The sequence below is a fragment of the Stenella coeruleoalba genome, assembly GCF_951394435.1.
Source record: "Stenella coeruleoalba genome assembly, chromosome: 7".
Classification (NCBI taxonomy): domain Eukaryota; kingdom Metazoa; phylum Chordata; class Mammalia; order Artiodactyla; family Delphinidae; genus Stenella; species Stenella coeruleoalba.
The window spans coordinates 119,284,925-119,304,326 of record NC_137153.1 but is presented as its reverse complement, the minus strand read 5'-3'; the positions used below and the strand labels follow the sequence as shown (position 1 = coordinate 119,304,326).

General features: G+C 54.3%; 2 protein-coding genes across 6 annotated transcripts in view; one reads left to right on the top strand and one right to left on the bottom strand.

Annotated features, from left to right (window-relative positions):
• The window catches only part of RALGDS (ral guanine nucleotide dissociation stimulator), a 47,263-nt gene extending 44,587 nt beyond the window's left edge, over window positions 1-2,676 (top strand). For all 5 annotated transcript variants that reach the window (XM_079925875.1, XM_079925874.1, XM_079925873.1 and 2 more), the window contains one exon: window positions 1,736-2,676. In XM_079925875.1, the coding sequence (XP_079782001.1) occupies window positions 1,736-1,911 (176 nt within the window). In that variant the 3' untranslated portion in view covers window positions 1,912-2,676. The remainder of the gene's footprint in view (window positions 1-1,735) is intronic.
• Window positions 2,677-9,975: 7,299 nt separating this feature from the next.
• Window positions 9,976-18,373, bottom strand: CEL (carboxyl ester lipase; the record flags this gene model as incomplete). Its single annotated transcript, XM_079926584.1, has 11 exons — window positions 9,976-10,405; window positions 10,694-10,891; window positions 12,082-12,285; window positions 12,467-12,653; window positions 14,206-14,323; window positions 14,426-14,533; window positions 14,680-14,810; window positions 15,389-15,586; window positions 15,768-15,890; window positions 15,968-16,118; window positions 18,308-18,373. The coding sequence occupies 11 exons, from the start codon at window positions 18,371-18,373 to the stop codon at window positions 9,976-9,978; spliced, it is 1,914 nt and encodes a 637-aa protein (XP_079782710.1).
• Between the last annotated feature and the right edge of the window lie 1,029 nt (window positions 18,374-19,402).

Sequence of the window (19,402 nt, the reverse complement as noted above, 5' to 3'; positions counted from 1 at the left end):
CAGCTGGGTATTCTAAAAACTGGGAAGGGAAAGGATCAAGAACAAGCACAGACTTGGAACCAGACGGCTACGGCTTGTAGACCTCGGGCAAATTCCTTAAGTCCTCTGTGCCTGTTTTCCCATCCCCACAATGGAGATAAAATAGGCAGTGAGTTGATCCCTATATACATGGATTATATGCTCACGTGTGTACGTGTGCCGTAGACGTGCCGTAACTGCGAAGATTATCATCACTCTTTCCTTTCCCATGAGCTGATCCCGCGTTCACAGCCATTACCCAGACAGTTAGCAATGACCCGCCACGATCGCTAGAAGTTGTTTTCTAAATCCTCTCTTACCTTGTTGCACCATTTTGGTGAGGTAAGCAAGGCAGGTGGGACCCCCATCTTACAGAATAGGAAGCCTGAGACCTAGACAGGTTGAGGACCAGAGTAAGAGCCACACGATGGAGCCCAGAGCACACATGTTCCAGCCCAGCAGTGGAGAGTAACAGGCTCAAGGCCAGAGGAGAGGGTGGGAAACAGAGCCAAGAGCAAGTACCTGCTGGGATCCTGGCACCCTATGAAACCCTGTGCAGGAGGCCTGGGGCAAAGCCCGCCCTTAACTTGGCCCCAGAGCCCTTGTCCTGAGTTGTGCAGGATTCCAGGGAGGTGATCTAGGTTCTAGAAAGCTTATTGCAGCTGGACCTCCCGATCAGTGAAGGCAGCAGGGGGCAGGATGGGATGACCCTTTGCCAGCTGCAGACTGAGGTGGGGCTTCCTGGAGTCGGAGTCCTTTTTATTTTTATTTTTATTTTATTTTTATTTTTATTTTTGGCTGTGTCAGGTCTTCGTTGCTGCGCACAGGCTTTCTGTAGTTGTGGCGAGCAGGGGCTACTCTTTGTTGCGGTGCGCGGGCTTCTCATTGCGGTGACCTCTCTTGTTGCAGAGCGCGGACTCTAGGTGCGCAGGCTTCAGTAGTTTTGGCACTCAGGCTCAGTAGTTGTAGTGCATGGGCTTAGTAGTTGTGATACGCAGGCTCTAAGGTACGCGGGCTTCAGTAGTTGTGGCGCGTGGGCTTAGTTGTTCCACGGCACGTGGGATCTTCCCGGACCAGGGCTCGAACCTATGTCCCCTGCGTTGGCAGGCGTATTCTTAACCACTGCACCACCAGGGAAGTCCCCAGAGTCCTTTTTGTTTTTGAGTTCCTTTTTTCTTTTTTTTTTTTTAAATTAATTACTTATTTATTTTTGACTGTGCTGGGTCTTTGTTGCTGCGTGCGGGCTTTCTCTAGTTGTGGCGAGAGGGGGCTACTCTTTGTTGTGGTACGCAGGCTTCTCACCGCGGTGCCTTCTCTTGTTGCGGAGCACGGGCTCTAGGCGTGCAGACTTCAGTAGCTGCGGCACACGGGCTCAGTAGTTGTGGCTCGCGGGCTCTAGAGCACAGGCTCAGTAGTTGTGGCGCACGGGCTTAGTTGCTCCACGGCATGTGGGATCTTCCCAGACCAAGGATCAAACCCGTGTCTCCTGCATTGGCAGGCGGATTCTTAACCACTGTGCCACCAGGGAAGTCCCTCAGTGCCTCAGCAGAGTCTGTCCCAGGCAGGTGTCATTAAGGGGGGTCCTTGGTGGTCCTGGAGTTGCCTTGAGGGGTCTCAGGTGTCTGGATCAGGCCTGCCCTCCTGGGGGCTCTCAAGTGGTGGGGTGTCCAGTGGGGCCCGCATAAGCACAGCTGACCCTCTGCCCCTCCCCGACCAGAGCTGAAGATCCCTGACAACGCCAACGTGTTCTACGCCATGAACTCTACTGCCAACTATGACTTTGTCCTAAAGAAACGGACCTTCACCAAGGGGGCAAAGGTCAGGCATGGAGCCAGCTCTACCCTCCCGCGCATGAAGCAGAAGGGACTCAAGATTGCCAAGGGCATCTTCTAACTTGTCCCTAGCTGGCCAGCCACAGAGCCGCCCTTTCCAGGGTCTGGCTGGCTGGGCAACTAAGCACTTACAGACTACAGTGGCTCAGGCCAGGTGGGCACCTGCGCCCAAGCTGCCAGCCCAGGCCACCCCCAGACTCCAGTTTCACCCTGAACCTCTCCTGCTGCCGGGATTGACGCCTGCCCGTCGACGGCTGACCTGGCCTCCTCTGGACCACTCGCTGCCTAAGGTGCCTTCTGCTCTCTGGAACCAGAGGACGAGCTGACTTTTGCCAAGGAGCGCTGCCAATGGGCAGGGAGCCCCGCATGCCGCCGGGCACTGCCCTCCGTACACTTCCCTCACACCTTCCCAGGTGTGGGCCACTGCCACCTGTGCCCATGGGCACCCCAGGGCACTACTCATCCACCGGGTCTGACCACTGCAGTTCTCTCCTCCCACCATCGTGGCCTTCCTCAGGCTGCACCAAAGATTCCATCATCAGGGCCAACTGAAAGGGAGGGAGTCTCGCCCACTGCCCACTCCAGCCCTCCCCTGGCAGAGGAGAGAGACACCCCCTTCACGGACCACACTCTTAACCGGTGAGTGAGGACGGTCTCGGCCAAGTCCCACTGGTGTCAGATTTCGTGACACTGCAAGTGCCATCCACCACTGTATCCTGGGCTTTACGAGACCACACGAGACGGGGATTGGTGGGAAAGGAGGGTTTCGGGGGGAGGGGAGGGGGATTGAATATTTGTATAAAAGGTGAAAAAAAATGTTTACCAGTTGGGGAGGGGCAATATTTATTTGTTGTAAATAGCAAATGCTAGACTTGAATATTATATTAAAATCCTGTTTCTACTATAGTCTGGGAGTTGTGGTATTGTTCTTTCATTGCCTGTGCTCATTGAAGTGAGATACAGACTCTCACATTCCATGTTCAAATAGGAAATCTTGCAGGGTTATTGGTTTATTTTACACAGGAAATAAAGAAGGGCAGGAAAAGCAAGAAGGGCCAGCCCCCCTTCTCTGGCTCACTTAAGGAAACAGAGAAGTCCACCTTTCACAGAGCAGATGTTCACTTCAGTATCATTAAACTGGGCCATGAGCTGAGACAGCCCCTCAGAACCCCTGGTATTTGAATTTGGAAGCGCTTTCACGCGGCATAGCAGCAACCTGTGGAATTCCAGTGTTTTTAAAAACAACGTTTTGGGGACTTCCCTGGTGGCGCAGTGGTTAAGACTCCGCACTCCCAATGCAGGGGGCCCAGGTTCGATCCCTGGTCAAGAAACTAGATCCCACACGCATGCCGCAACTAAGAGTTCGCATGCCACAACTAAGGAGCCCGTGTGCCACAGCTAAGACCCAGTGCGACCAAATAAATAAATATTTTTTAAATAAATAAAAATAACGTTTTTAACAGAAAATGGTGGAGTAAAGATCAGTCTCTCCATGGAAACAACAATGAAGCTGGGGGAAAAAAACTATCAGAATCAACAATTTTGGGACTCTGGAACCTCATCAGACACAACAACCAGGAGAGTGCTTGATGAAGGGTGACGGCTGCTGAACTTCAGCTGTTAAGGAAATCTCTGTCAGGTCACACACTGACCCCCTGAGACAATGGGGCAGAAGCTGCCGTGACTACACAACAAGGAATATAGGCCTTGCAAAAACAGTTGGGGAAAGTCACTACAGAAACGGAAGACGGCAGCCCTCAAGCCACAGAAGCGATCCCTGAGGAGGGGGAGAATCTGATTTCCAGAGTTACGATATTATAATTCTCAATATCCAGGTCTCAACAAATCACAAAGCGTATCAAGAAACAGAAAAATAGGGCTTGTTCACAGGAAAAAAAAAAAAAAGAATTGGACAGAAACTATCCCTGAGGAGGCTCAGACATTAAAATTACGAGTCAGAGACATTAAGTCAGCTGTCTTGAATATGTTCGGCGAGCAAAAAGGAGCCACGGACAAAAAAACTAAAGGAAATCAAGAGAACAATGTACGAACGTGTAGGGAATTTAGTAAAGAGATAGAAATTATAAAAATAAACCAAGTGGAAATTCTGGATCTGAAAAGTACACCAACTGAAATGAAGAACTCACTAGAGGGGTTCAGTGGCAGATCTGAGCAGTCAGAAGAAAGAATCCGTGAACTAAGGCAGTGGACATTATTCTGCCTGAGGAGCAGAAAGGAAAAAGAATGAAGAAGATTGAACAGACCCAGAGGGACTGTGGGGACACCGTCCAATGTAACTGCATATGCATAAAGAGAGTCCCAGAAGGAGAGAGATTATTTGAAGAAATAATGGCTGAAAACATCTCAAATTTGATCAAAGACATAAATCTACACATTAAGAAGCTGAATGAACTCCAAGCACGATAAACTCAAAGAGAGCCACACAAGACACATTACAACACAACTGTTGAAAGACAAAAAGGAAATCTTGAAAGCAGCAAGAAAGAAACAATCACATGCAAGGGGTGGGGTGGGGTCCCTCCACAAAAAGATTAACAGCTGATTTTTTTCATTAGAAACCGTGGCAACCAGAAGGCCGTAGAGTAACATAGTTAAAGTGTTGAAAGATGAGAATTCCCTAGTAGTCCAGTGGTTAGGACTGTGTGCTTCCACTGCAGGGGGCACAGGTTCAATCTCCAGTCAGGGAACTAAGATCCCGCATGCCAAGCGGTGTGGCCAAAAACAATAGAAAATAAAGTGTTGAAAGAAAAAGAATTCTGTATGTAGTAAACTATCCTTTAAGGATGAAGGGAAATTAAGATGTTGCCGGATAAGCAAAGTTAAGGCAGTTTGTTATTAATAGTCCTGCCTACAGGGAGTGCTAAAGGGAGCCTTTTGGGTTGAATGAAAGAGCACTAGACTGTAACTCCAAGCCATGTGAAAAAGTAAAGAACACTAGGTGAGGTAACTAATAGGTAATTCTAAAAGCCTGTATTGTTGCACTTTTGTTTGTACCTTTTCTTTTTTTTTCTATATGACTTAAAACGCAGATTCATAAAACAATAAGTATAAGGGTGTTAATGGGAACAGAATGTATAAAGACATAACCTGTGACAACAACCACATAAAGGGGGAGGGATGGAGATCAGAGAGCTGCATGTTCGTATACTACTGAAACTAATTTGGTATTATTCAAACTAGACTGTTAGGAGTTTAAGATGTTCCTTGTAATCCCAAAGGCAATCAATAAGAAAATATTTTTTTAGAAATACACAGGAAAGAAAGGAATCAAAATGGTGCACTATTAAAAAAAGATCAACCAAAGGAATTCCCCAGCGGTCCAGTGATTAGAACTCTGCACTTTCACTGCCAAGGGCCCAGGTTCAGTCCCTGGTCAGGGAACTAAGATCCCACAAGCTGCGAGGTGTGGCCAAAAACAAAATTTTTTTTTTAATTAAAAAAAAATCAAATCCTTAAAAAGCAGTAGTGGTGGAATTGAGGAACAAAAAGTGTAGAAGGCATACAGTTATACAAACAAATAGCTAAATGGAAGAAGAAAGTGCTTATCAGTAATTACTGTAAATGTAAATGGGTTAAACTCTCCAATTAAAAGTCAGAGTGAGAAAATGGATTTTTAAAAAGCCTGATCCACCTATCTACAAAGATATGAAAAAGTTGAAATGAAGGATGGAAAAGGATATTCTGTGAAAATAGTAAACAAAAGGTAGCCGACCGGCTATGTTATTATCAGACAAAATAGACTAAGTCAAAAAGGTAACAAGAGAGAAAGTATATATCGCTTAAAGATTCAATCCATCAAGAATATAGAACCATTGTAAACATATACACATCTCCAAAACACATGAAGCAAAAATGGACGTAATTGAAGAGAGAAATAGACGGTTGGAGACTTCAGACCTCACTTCCAATAATGACTAGAACAACCAGACAGAAGACCAGTAAGGAAACGGGCCTTGAACAACCCCAGACATCAGATGAGACCTAGCTAACGCATATAGAATATAACAGAGAACATGGGGCGTGTTTTCAAGCATAGACCACGTATTACACCACAAAACAAGTCTCAGTAATTTTTAAAAGATTGAAATCATACAAAGCATCTTTTCCAATCACAGTGGAATAAAGCCAGAAATCTACAGGAGAAGAAAGCTGGAATACTCATAAATATGTGAAAATTAAACAACACACTCTTTAACAACCAGTGGGTCAAAGAAGAAGTCACAGGGATATTAGAAAATGCCTTGAGATGAAAGGAATCAAAACCAATGTACCAAAAACTTATAGATGCGGCAAAAGTAGTACAAAGAGGAAATTTTACTCCTGTCAATGCCTACATTAAAAAATAAGATTTCAAATCAGTAACCTAACTCTACACCTTAAAGAACTAGAAAAAGAGCAAACTAAACCCAAAGCTAGCTGAAGGAAGGAAATAATAAAGATTATAGGGGAGAGAAACGAAACAGAGGAGTAGAAAAACAGAGAAGATCAACAAAACCAAAAGCTGGTTCTTTGAAAAACAATCAGTGAAATTAACAAACCTCTAGCTAGATTGACTAAAGAAAAAAAAGGGGAAAAAGACCTTCAAATTACTAAAACCTGAAACGAAAGTGGGACCATCACTACCGACTTTACAGAAATACGGATTATGAGAGAATACTGTGCACAATTGTACGTCAACGGTATGCATAGGAATATTATTCAGACGTAAAAAGGAATGGAGCTCTGATTCATGCTACAACGTGGATGGACCTTGAAAACACTGATTCCACTTGTAAGAAATATCTGGAACAGGCAAATTGATTGGAACAGAAAGTGGAAGAGATTACTGGGGTGTAGGTGGGGGGGAATGGGGAGTTAATGGGTATAAAGTTTCTATCTGGGGTGATGAAAAGTTTTGGAAATAGTGGTGATGGTTGCACAATAGTGTGAATAGAATTAATGTCACTGAATCACACTTTTAAAAATAAAATATTTGGGACTTCCCTGGTGGTCCAGTGGTTAAGAATCTGCCTTCCAATGCAGGGGACGTGGGTTCAATCCCTGGCCGGGGAACTAAGATCCCCACATGCTGCAGGGCAACTAAACCTGTGGGCCACAACTAGAGAGCCCGCGTGCCGCAACTACTAAGCCCGCGCGCTCTGGAGCCTGCGCACCACAACTAGAGAGAAGCCCGAGGGCCGCAATGAAGACCTGACACAGCCAAATAAATAATAAATCTTTAAATAAATAAATAATCTATTTAATAATTTAATATTTAAATAAATGTTTGTTTATAAAATTAACATTTTTATGTTATATATATTTTTATCCCAGTTTTTTAAAAAATAACTTCCTCCCAAGCTGCTTTTCTTTTTTTTCTTATTGGCAAAATATTTTTTTAAAATTAATTTTTATTGGAGTATAGTTGATTTACAATGTTGTGTTCGTTTCTGCTGCACAGCAAAGTGAATCAATTATACATATATCCACTCTTTTTTAGATTCTTTTCCCATATAGGTTATTACAGAGTACTGAGTAGAGTTCAGAATGCTATACAGTAGGTTCTTGTTAGTTATCCATATTATATATAGTAGACTGGGATTGACATATACAAGCTGATTTCTACAGCTTTCCAGGAAGAGGGAGCATTTTCTCCTTGTCCTGTAAGAGTGTCTTGACCAGCAGTCTACCACTTGTAGATTTCAAGGTCAAACTCTGGAATTTCATCAGCAGTAAGTGGGGAGAAATTGTCAACAGATCAAAAAGTGCAATGTGGGAAGGAACAGGCCAGGGGGTCATTATTAGCCAGTGGACTATGGACATCAGGGGACTCTGCATCCTCCAGGGCCCTGTGATCGACCCTTGACCTCCTGGAATCCTTGCCTCTGACATCAGAATTCCTTTTCCTGCTGGTTTCACGTCGGGGGCGGGGAAGTGTTTGTGATGCAGCTTTTAAGGCTGCAGCTGGGCCTCGTTCCTTAAGCATTTCTGCTCTTGTGAACTAGGATTTCCAGCAACTCTAGGATTTTCTGCAACTCTTCACACAATTGATTTCACCCAGAAACTCGCTAGAAGGCGTCCTGCCTCTCTCTGTCCGGCATGTGGTGGCCACTCATCTGGGCTGGCGTCTGATGAATCCCGGGTGAGTGCTGGTTTGCCAGGGTAAGGAGACTGATTCCTGCCAGTGAAGGACCCCTGCATTGTCCCTCTGTAGCCAAGATAAAGTCAGAGGCCGTGTGGTTCTAAGGTCCACCGTCTTACACAATCACCAGTTTACAAAGGCAGTTGTGTTGGTACTGACTATGTCCTAAAGGCTAGCTGGGCCGGAGCCCTTAGAGCTTGCAGAGTCCCCCAGAATGCCTGCGTTTTTTGTCCAAGTCTGTGTTGTGGTTATGTCACGGGGAGGGGGGTTGTTTGAACCTTTCCCGCGGGGAAGGTTGAAAGATGAGGCATGGGGGCGGGGAGGGGGGTTGCCCCCAAGACTGCCAACCCACAGACACGCTTGGGCACAGCCTTGCCAACGACATACTGAAGCACCACGTCTCGTCAGGGTGGTAAACAGACTCTGACCTGAGCTCACCTGCGTGTTCCCCCGGGGCTTCATCATGAGAGGAGTTAAAGGGTTACCACTTGGCCCATCAGGGAGCCTCCAGGCCTCTGGACAGGCCTCTGGCCCGCACCTTGGTATTTTCAGCTTCATCCCCTGGATAAAGCCTGGCAAGGCAAGAGCCAGACGAATTACGAGGCGTCTCCCCAAGTTGTCCCGACGGCTGCGGGCGTCACCCAGACACACAGCAGGGCTCGCCCCTGCCAGGGAGGCCCGTGCAGCCTAGGGACTGAGCACACACCTGGATGCCGGCCATTGTGACGTGGCCCAGCCATCCAGGGACGTGATTTCCTGAATGATGGGCACAACTGTTCTCTCCCCCAGCAAGGGAGAGAAGTACCGCGTTGCAGCACTGTCCAGGCCCAGAGGAGGCTCCTGAGAGCAGACCCAGCAGGTAGAAACACTTACAGAAGTCACGTGCGTGCAGAGCAGGGATACATTGCATCCTTGGGCTCCATCGGCCGAGAGCAGGGCTAGTGACCGGGAGAGCCCACGCCGCAGCGAGGGGCTGTCTCCTTCCGTCCTTTACACCCGACCAGGCCAGGAAGCCCAGAGCCGCCAAGGTGGTCACAGGCCAGCCCGGGGTGACCCCTGCTCCTCGGGGGGCCAGGTTTGCCCCCTGTTCAGCTCTGCTGTGTGAGGCTGCAGGACTCGCTGCCCGGGCTCAGCCTTCCATCTGTTGCTGGAGAGGGAGGGTGGCCGGCTGACCCCCAGTGCTACTGCACCCACTCCCCCCACCCCCCGCCCCCAGGCTGAGCTGCTCAGGACTCCGGAATCTCTGATCCCTCACCCCCACCCCACAGTGACTGAAGAATGGAGGGGAGCGGGGAGAGGAAGCCCCAGCATTGTTGCAAGCACTGGCTGTGGAGTGTCTGGGTTTGAATCTTGCTCTGATGACCTTGGGCATGTGCCTGGGCTAGACTCCCAGAGGTGGAGATGACCCCGGCTCTGACCTCTGCCTCCTCCCCCCCCGACTCTGCCAGAGACATCGGGCGCTGCCCAACGCCCAGTTCTCTTGCAGCCTTTGCTTCTGATCCTTCCAGTGCAATGCTTTACCCTCTCACTGACTCGCATCCAGCTGGAGGCAGACTGTAGTTAGAACACAGAGGCCCCTGCCCGCACCCCACAGGACCTGGCCGTGGCTGGGCTCCACTGGTCCAGAGGCGGCCACCGCCTGCAGAGCCCCGCCCCTCGGAGCCAGCAGCCTTGTGTGGAGGGATCCACGCCAGAACCCCAGTCCTGGCCCTGACGCTTCACTTCTTTGAACCTGTTTCCTCCTCTCCAAAATGAGGATGGTCCTGTCGGCTTCCTGGAGCTTGAGGGCTGACAGATCAGGGTGAAATCCTTGGGCCGGGCTCCTGGTGCTGTCATGAGAGCTGAGGGCCCCCCTTCCTCCAGCTGGGTCTTGGGAGCAAAAAGAGATGCCAGACAGAGAGGGATGAAGCTTTATTTAGGAAGAGCTTGGGAGGGAAGGTGGGCCATGGGGTCACACCCTGTGGCCTCTGGAGGCCAAGGACATTAGAAGCCAATGACTATGGGCATCTGAGCCACCTCAGAGTGGCCCGCGGTGGGCGCGGGGGTGGCCTCAGAGTCACCCGCGGTGGTGGCCTCAGAGTGGCCCGCGGTGGGCGCGGGGGTGGCCTCAGAGTCGCCCGCGGTGGGCGCGGGGGTGGCCTCAGAGTCGCCCGCGGTGGGCACGGGGGTGGCCTCAGAGTCGCCCGTGGTGGTGGCCTCAGAGTGGCTCGCGGTGGGCGCGGGGGTGGCCCCCTCGCCGGTCACCGTGGGCAGTGCCTGGTAGGTCACGGTCCAGTACTGCAGGTAATCGGCCCTTAGGTGCTGCTTCATGGAGCTGCCATCCATCTTCTTGTTGATTTCCAGGTAGTTGCCACTTTCCAGGGTGTAGGGATCCCAGTGCGTGGGCACAGGCGAGTGGCCCATGTTAGGGTCCCTGCAGAGTGAGAAAAAAGGCTGGGTAGCTGGCTGGAGACCCGGGTCCCTGGCCCGGCTCTGCCCCGGCTCTCCTGGGCAGTTCTCCACCCTTTGCCCCGTAAGCACTTCCCTGTCTCCTGGGCACTGGCTGGGCACGTGCGCATCCTGAGGCCCAGCCAGGAGCTCTGAGCCTTACACAGACGGGGGTACGGAGGCTCAGGGAGGTTAAGTGTAAGTGAGGGAACAGGGACTGGACCCCAGCCCTGCAGGGCAAGGTGGCAGGAGGCCACCCTCACCGCTGCCTTACCCAGTTCTGGCAAAGTTGGTCCAGTAGGCGATCATGGCCTTGGAGACGGTCCTATCTTGGGGCCGGTAGCCCAGCGGGGTGGCAAAGGGCTTCCCGAAGACGTACTGGAGGTCGTCTGCATGATCAGCCCCCACCCAGCGGGGGTAGGTGGGCATCCGAGACGGTTGGGAGAATAGGTAGCTGTAGGTCTTGGCGCTCCTGAGGAGGGCAGTGGAGACCACCCACGTTGGCAGGGTGTTCACCTGGGGCCGCCCGCCCCGGAGATGGGGCCCCAGGGGAAGGCCATGGGGAGAGCAGGGAGGGGTCTGGGGAATTCCCACAAGACTGGGAAGGGGAATTCCCTGGTGGTGCAGTGCTTACGACGCAGCGCTTACACTGCCGAGGGCTCGGGTTCAATCCCTGGTCGGGGGACTAAGATCCCGCAAGCCACGTGGTATGGACAAAATAAATAAATAGATAGATAAATAAATATAAAGTATTTTTTTAAAAAAGGCTCAGGAAGGATCTGGATTATTACACCTGGGGGAAGGAAAGCTGTGGCCAAATGTATGACTTCATGGGTTCTACAATTTCAATTGTATTTATTCTTCGCCTCCACCAAACATAGGGAGGCGTCTTCCTTTCATAATTCAGTATCAGGAAAGATTGTTTTTGTGACTTCCGTGGCAGTCCAGTGGTTAAGACTCCACGCTTCCACTGCAGGGAGCACGGGTTCAGTCCCTGGTCAGGGAACTAAGATCCCGCGTGCTGCACGGCACAACCAAAAAAAAAAAAAAAACAGATTCTTTTTCTCTGCAAGTGAATTTGTATTCTTGATTTGATTGGACAAGGTACTATATGCCCTCAGATGTTTCCCTTTTTGCTTTGACTGATAGGAACCTCAGAGCTAAATTTATTGCAAAGCTTTCATCCCAGACTTCTAGGTGTAATTTTATCTTTCTGCTTTTTAAGCATTCCTAACTTATTTTTTATTTTCACCGGCTGTTATTGTGTGGAGGTTTTTAATGTGGCCACAGGCTTATTTTGAAAGTTGGCAAATTCGAAACCCACAGCAGAGAACATCACCCAGTGTTGCCCTCCTTCTACACAGCATGAGGGATGGAAGGCAGACTCAAGGACTTTCCGATGGGGAGAGCTATGGGGTGTGGGAGAGCGTGCAGGGCTGCACTGGGCAGAGGCTCACAGGAGGGTTTTGTTAAGCCCTCAAGGCTGGGAGGGGAAGAGGGGTCCTCTCACGCCCCGTCAGGCCTGGTAGATGGTGCAGGCACAGGCGGGGACTGAGCATGCCCTTCCCAGGCCTCTCGGACACCTGGGAGCCACCCACCTGCCAGACCTCGCTGGCAAGGTGCGTGATCCCAGGTGGGCCAGCCCCGCGCCCCCCTCCTCACTTGGCGTTGGTCTTGTGCTGGGCCACGGCCATCTCCGTGGGCATCAGGAAGAGGATGTCGGTCTCCAAGTGCACCACGGTCTTCTTCTTGTTCTCCTGGGACGAGTCTCGGGCCCAGGGCTTGGTGTAGAAGTCAAAGGTGGCGTTGGCACCCCTGGGCCCCTTGGTGATGGTGAACCCGCTGACCAGCTTGTAGAAGTCCTCCCTGCAGAGTCCAGGCTGACACTGGATCCTCCACCCCATGCCCACAGGAGGGTATCTGCACCCCTATGCCACAGAAGGCCACGGGCGACCCCCCATCCCTGCCACAGTGCTCCCTTCCTCATTCTGTCGATGCCTCCCCCAGCTGCCCCGGGGCACCGTCCCTGTGCCACCACCCCCCTTACTCTGTGATGGCCCGTTTGTCCTTGTTGATGGCCGGCATCTCCACGCTGGCGAAGATGTGGGCGTCCATGTCGTTGGTGCCTGCTATGTAGTCAATGTCCGCAGCGTTGGCGTACAGGTTGATGGGGTCACTGGGGAGGAAGTCTCCGTCGACGACAGGGAGGAAGCCCAGGTAGTTTACCAGGGGGTCTGGGGGGGAGCGGGGGAGAGCAGCAGGTTTTCACACCTTCCGGTACCCACCTGCCCTGCCCCTCAACCTCCGGGACAGGAGCTGACTCCATCCTGAGGCCGCGGTGGAGATCTGCCTCCTTTGATGGAGACCAGGGCTCCTCGCGACTGACATTCGGGCCCGATCGTTCTGTCGTAGGGGCCGCCCTGCACAGTGCAGGGTGTTCAGCAGCCTCCCTGGCCTTGACCCACTGGACACCAGGTAACACCCTCTCCCCAGCTGCGACCGCCAGAAGTGTCTCCAGACTCCGCCACGTGTTCCCCGGGCACAAAATCGCCCAGGTTGAGAACCACTGGTCCAGGGACCAAGACTGTCCTCTCGCTGCAGCTGATGTCCCTTGCCTGTCCCTCTTTTCTTGCTGGGCCTAAATCAGGGGGGAGGAAGACCTCGAAATCATGGAGGGGACCGATGGAGAAAGAGTGCCCCCTCTCCGCGCTGGGTTCCAGTGTGTTAGCCGGAAATGGCGCGAGACCCCTGCACTGACCTGGAAAGGACCGTATGGCTGGCTTAGGGCAGAGGGTTGTCCTGCCTTCATTAGGCCTGGCCCGTTTTCCCTCCAGTTCAGCTCAAAAGGAAACAGAGTCGCATTTCTGCAAATCCATGGGTATTGCTACCAGGACACCAAAATCCAGGTGCTCAAGTCTCTTATATAAAATGGTGCAGTGTTTGCATATAACCCACCCACGTTTACCTGCGTACTTTAAATCATCTCTAGATTACTTATAATACTTAATACAATGTAAATGCTATGTAAATAGTTGTAAATGCCATGCGCACGTTATGTGAATAGTTGCCAGCGGGAGGCAAACTCAAGTTTTGCTTTTGGGAACTTCCTGGAATTTTTTTTTTAACGTTTTCCATCTTCAGTTGGTTGACTCCCCAGATGCGGAACCCTCAGACATGAAGTTGGTTTGCATTTGGGGCCATGTTTGCTTTGGTTTCATTTTGCCTAGCACTTATGGTTTAATTCACATTAGGTAAAATACAAACGATGGGGTCCCATCATGCTTTGCCTTAGAAGAAGGAGCAAGAGAGAATTCTCACCTACTGGGCTGATGAGACTGACACTCATAGGATTTTGCTGCTGGGGTCACCCTGACCTTCCTGGGGTACAGAGTAGCAGAGCTGGAAGGGCCAAATGCTACAGCGGGTGTTCAGGAAATGTTGTTGAACGAATGAGTGGAGGAAAGAATGAATGTTCGTCTAGTACAGAGGCTCTTGGTCTGGGGTCCACGAGTCTGCCAAAAATTGTGTACAGATGACTGCACCTGTGTGCGTTGTTGGGGGAATGGAGACCACACATTCTTCAGCTTCTCGAAGGGGTCGTGACCCACCGAAGACAAGAGGAAAGAACGGCCCCTCCTCCCCTTACGGCCGAGGCCACTGAGGCCTGCAAGGGCAGTGGTGGCAGCAGGCTGCCTGGGGACGCCAGCGAGCTGGCGACAGAGCCAGGATCAGACCTGGCGCCCAATGTGGAGCCCCCGTGTCCCCCGCCCAGCAGCCCCTACTCACACTCCATGCCTGCCAGGGGCAGCTTATAGGCCAATGTCAGGGCACGGGGGTCAGTGACCTTCAGACACCTGGCCATCCTGCCAGTATCGTTCAAGGGACAGCCCACCTTCTCTGCGATCTGGGGGTGGGGAGAGGCGGTGCTCAGGGCAGAGAACACGGGGTCCAGGACAGAGAGTGGAAAGGAGGAAGGCTCCTCCCCCCCCACAGCTCCTCCTTTTACCTTTTTGGCCCAGAAGAGGGGGTTCTTCTGGATGGCCCAGGGGCACAGTGCCACGCCACTCTGGCTGATGGCTCTCTTGATGAGGCCCTTGCTGTAGGGAGAGAGGGTCTGCAATACACAGAGGTCCTGTCACCAACCTCGCCCGCCCCCGCCCCCCGTCTCCAGGGCTCGGCCAAGGACACCCCACACGTCAGCTCCAGCCCCCCTACTCCCTATCTGCATCACCCCCTCCCACACCTTAGGGGTCCCCAGACCTGCAGAGAGACGCTGGCCCCTCCGGCTGATTCCCCAAAGATGGTGATGTTGTCAGGGTCTCCCCCAAAGGCTGCAATGTTCCTCTTCACCCAAGCGATGGCCATGTGCTGGTCCCGAAGGCCATAGTTACCTGGGGACAGGGCAAGGGCCTTCAGCGGGGACCCTCGGCCCAGACCGGGGTGCTAGGGGCCTGGCCCACACAAGGTGCGCTGTCCGTGTGGGTGGGATGAGCACGTCCCTGACTGTGCGGAGACCCTCTGGAGCCCCAGGATGTTACGTCCTGCAGCGTCCCCAGGAGGCTGGCGGGCTGGGAGCTGTGGGAGCGGGTCCCAGGCTCGGGAAGGGGCGCGGAGGGCCAGGGCCGCTCAGCTGTCTCCCGCTGGGCCACACTCCCTCTCGTCTGTCCTGGGGCTTCCGCGTCCCGAGTCACTGCCTCGGTGTCCCAGCCCCTGTCTCTTTCACTTGCCTCCCTGCCCCTCCCCGCGGCGCTCTCTGGGTCTGGCTGACAACCTCTTCTCTTTGGCTACAGCTGTGTCTCACGGTCCAGCTCCAGCTCCCTCACTCTGCAGATAGGATTCTGGGCCTTTCTAGGGGGATGTCGGGAGTTGTTTCAGAACAAGGGTTGCCGAGGGGCGTCCCCGCTGGGCTCAGAGCTTGGGGGCTGGGCACGCTCACTCCCACACCCAGTGCGCCCGATGCCCGGCAGACCTGGCAGGTTGGAGTCTCCGGTGCTGAGGAAACCCAGGGGGCCGACGCGGTAGTTGAAACTGACCACGATGACGTTGCCCCGAGTGGCGATCTCCTCCCCGTCGTACAGGTAGTTGCTGAGGAAGTTGGCCCCTTGGCTGGACCCCACGAGGAAGCCACCTCCGTAGATCCAGACCATGACGGGCAGGTTCCGGGAGACTGAGGGCGGGGGAGCAGGCCCGGGGACCCCAGATGAGCCCCCTCCCCGCTCTGTGCTGATGTCAGGGAAGTTCAGCTCTGAAGCCCCCAGACACAACCCAGGGGCAGGGACCGGGCCTCTGGCTACTTGGGGGCTTCCTGCAGGGCGAGGGGAGCTGGAGGGTGTGTGGGGAGAGCAGACCTTCCTTCCTGCCCTGGGGGACCCAGATGTTGAGGTAGAGGCAGTCCTCTTCCCCGTAGGTGCTGTCCTGGGTGATGGTGGCCTGCAGGCATCGCTTCTTGAAGTTCTTGGCCTTCAGGGTTCCTGGGGACGGCCGGAGGGGTTGGGGTGAGGACGGGCCCACCAGCCACAGGGCCTGCCCCACCCTCACCCACTCCCACCTTGCCAGCCGGGGTGTCGCTGTGGGTTCTCCAGGGGCTTGGGGGCGGCGGCATAGGGGATGCCCTTGAAGATGTCGACATAGTTGCCAAAGAGGCCCAGCTTCTTGTTGACTCCTTCCACGAAGCCGCCCTCCGTGTACACGGCACCCAGCTGGGATGGGAGGCGGGAGATCAGGGGGGCTTGGGCTGGTCAGCCCCTGGGGGCAGGGAGCCCACCCGCAGGCCCCGGGTGCCCAGAGGCTCCCCAGAGACAGCTTCAAGGAGGGGCCCATCTGCACCTGAGACCGAGGCCCCTGCCACCTGCGCCCATTGCTTGAGGAGGGTGCTCACTCCCCACTCGCCCCCTGGGTGTCCTGCTCCCTGAATCTCAGAGGAGCCTGGTTCAAGCAGTGTGTCCTCAGGAAAGCCTTCCAAGAAGGCCGGGACAGGTGGGGTGGAGGTTTGGATTCTTGCTGTGGCCGCCTATACCCTTGAGCCTCAGTTTCCCCTCCTGTAAGATGGGTGACGACAGTATCTCCCTCGTGGCCCGTTTGCTTGTCCAGCTGCCAGCAGTGACAGGTGCACCGCGGACACTGAATGTTTCACGCCCAGCCGTGCGCTCCCTGAGCGGTGGGCCCGTCTTTCTCCTCCGCTCATCTCCCCCAGCGGTGTCCCCTCAAGTCCTCACAGCCCCTGTGCTCCAAGCCGGGAAAGAACCCTGCCCCCCAAGGCCGCCGGCACCGCTGCTGCATATTCAGCCCTTGTGCGGAGCCGGCCCCCCAAGGACCAGTGCGTCCAGTCCTCACCAGCATCCCGGGGGCTGGTACTCATCTACCCATTGTTCCTGGAGGGAACACTGAGGCTTTCCTGTTTGAAGTCACCGCTGGGAAACTGTCTGAACTCAGGGCCGGCCCTTCTCCCCTCCCAGCGCTTCACCCCGTGGCCCAGGGTGAGCACAGGTCCATGCTTCCTGGCTCTCACCTGCGCTCGGTTCCAGGTGGGCAGGGGCAGGGCAGCCCCACGTCCCAGGCCCTCTGAAGTCTATGCTGAGAGGGGCCCCTGCCTTGCTGGGTGGGGGTCAGGCGGGCTGGAACTGGAGAGGAAGGGGCTGGAAGCAACGCCTGCCGGGTGCCTGGGGGTTGGGCCCAGGCGGCAAGCCCAGGCTGGCCCCTGTCTGTCTCTCTCCCCGCTTCCTGTCCCGGAGGAGCCTCACACACCCCCGGCCTCGAGGCATTTTTCCTGATCAGCCTCCCTGGCTGCTGGGAGAGGGCACGGGCCAGGTCAGCGCCTGGTGGGGAGCAGCTCAGAAGTGGCTCTGCGTGACTGAGATCAGCCTGAGGGCCCCGGGGAGGGGCAGGGCATGGGGACCCTGGCCATCCGTCGAGGCCGGTGGGGAGGGGCGTCGCTGGCTCTGGAGCAACACGGAGGGAACCAGGGCCCCCTCAGCACCTAGAAAAGAGCTCCCCCTGAAGGAGAGCGACCTTCTCTCGGGGGCAGACGGCGCCCAGAACGAGGCAGCAGGGGTTCGAACCTCGGGACGGCAGAGGGTGGAAAGAGCAGGGCCTGAGAGAGCAGCTTGAAGGGTGGCGGGACCCGCATGGTGCGCTCTGCGAGGGGCTGTTCTCTCCGCCCTGGAAGTGTTTCCCCGCCCTGTGTCCCTCACGCTGCAGGAGGGCAGTGAGGGAGCTCAGACGGTATGGCCGCCCCAGGAGGGTTGGCTGGGCCTCCTGACTCTCACTGGGGAGGGGAGCTGTAGCAAGCAGGCGGGTGGGGGACCGGGAGGTGGAGGTTACACTTCAAGCCAGACTCCAGGGTTGGACTAGCCCAGGTTCCAGGCTCCTGCTCAGCCCCTGTGGCTGTGTGATGTTGGGCAAACCCCTTGTCTGCTCTGGGCCCCTGTCTCCCCTTCCGGAAAAGAGGGACAACGTTGACATCTCTAGAGGGGGGAAGGAGCCAGAGGGGTGTTGTGGGTCAGGTTGCCGACTCAGCAAATAAAAGTTCAGGCTGCCCAGTTACACTTGAATTTCAGATAAATAATGATTTTTTTTAGCGTATGTCCTAAATATTGGGTGGCACATACACCAAAAATGACTCGTGGTTTATGTGAAATTCAAGTTGAATTGGGCACCCAGTATTTTATCTGGCAGCCTGAGTCATCCTGCGAAGGGCAAAACACGACATGCAGAGTAAGTGCCCGGGAAAGGCTGATGTCGGGTTCTCTTTCTCAGTCTGGCTCTTTCTGCCAGTGACTCTGCCTGTCTTCCCTCGGCTGGGCCCTGTCCCCAGTTTCCATGTCTGGCTCAGCAGAGGAGAGAGGGACCCCGTCCCCTGGCCCGACCCCTCTGCTGGGCTCTCGCCTACCTTCGCCGCACTCGCTACAGCCAGCCAGCAGGCGAGGCCCAAGACCACCGGCTCCCAGCGCCCCATGGCGTGCGGCTGCCTCTCTGTGGCCCTCGCTCTGGGCCTGCGGTATTTATGGGCCTGGAGCCAACCCAGAGCTGCCTGAGGGGGACCCTTTCCCCCGCCTCCTACCGTTACCCTTTCCTCCAGGCTGGCCGAACGCCAGGTGGTGTAGCTGGGGTCAGGAGGCACCTGCTGTTTCCAGCCGGGGTCGGGCTGGGCCAAGGTCACGTGCAAACACGCATATATACGCAAACACACGCACACACACACACACACGTGGGGACAGTCCATCTTTCCCAGGGTCGGCTGCTGCCCTGTGACCTGGTCCCCACAGTGCACCTGTGCAGGTTACTGCCTACCTGGGAACAGAGGCAGATGGCACGGGTGCAGGGGGTGTGGGGAGGGCTGGGGCTTGGCTGGGTGCTAAGCGCGCTGCGTTCTGGCGCCTCGACAAGGGCTTGCTTTCGCTCCTGGGGAAATGGGCAGGCTGCGTCCCCCTGCCCTGCCTGCAGCTCAGCAGTGGGCGCTGATAGGCGACTGGGTGCGTGATTTCTGGGATAGAAAGGGCCACGGGCTACTGGGCCGCGGCTGGCTGTGCGGCTCGAGGTGGGGTGGGGACCTGAGCATCATGAGGTGGTCCTGCCCTCCAAGTATGGGGGCCTCTCGCTGTCAGCAGCACAGTCCTGGGAGGGCAGGACAAGAGACCAGCCCAGCCTTGAGGGCTTCCCGGGGAAAAGGAAGGGCCGGGCTTTCTGGCCACAGGGAACCTGCAGATACACAGCTGTCCATCTGTCTGTCTGCCTGTCCGCCTACCATTTCCTGTGCCCAGATTTTTTGTGACGCAGAGTGAATGGAGAGAGGCTGGAGAAAGGTGGGGAGGGGTGGGCGGCTGCAGGTGGGAGGGAGTCAGGACACTGGGAAGAAGAGGCCATGCAGGCTGGGCTGGCGGGTGTGGGGCCGGGGCGCAAAGGTGTTGAGGGGTGCTGCCAGTGACAAGGAAAGGCACTTGTCGACTCACACCTTTGCCCTGCTCCTGCAGTTCTAAGAATCTGT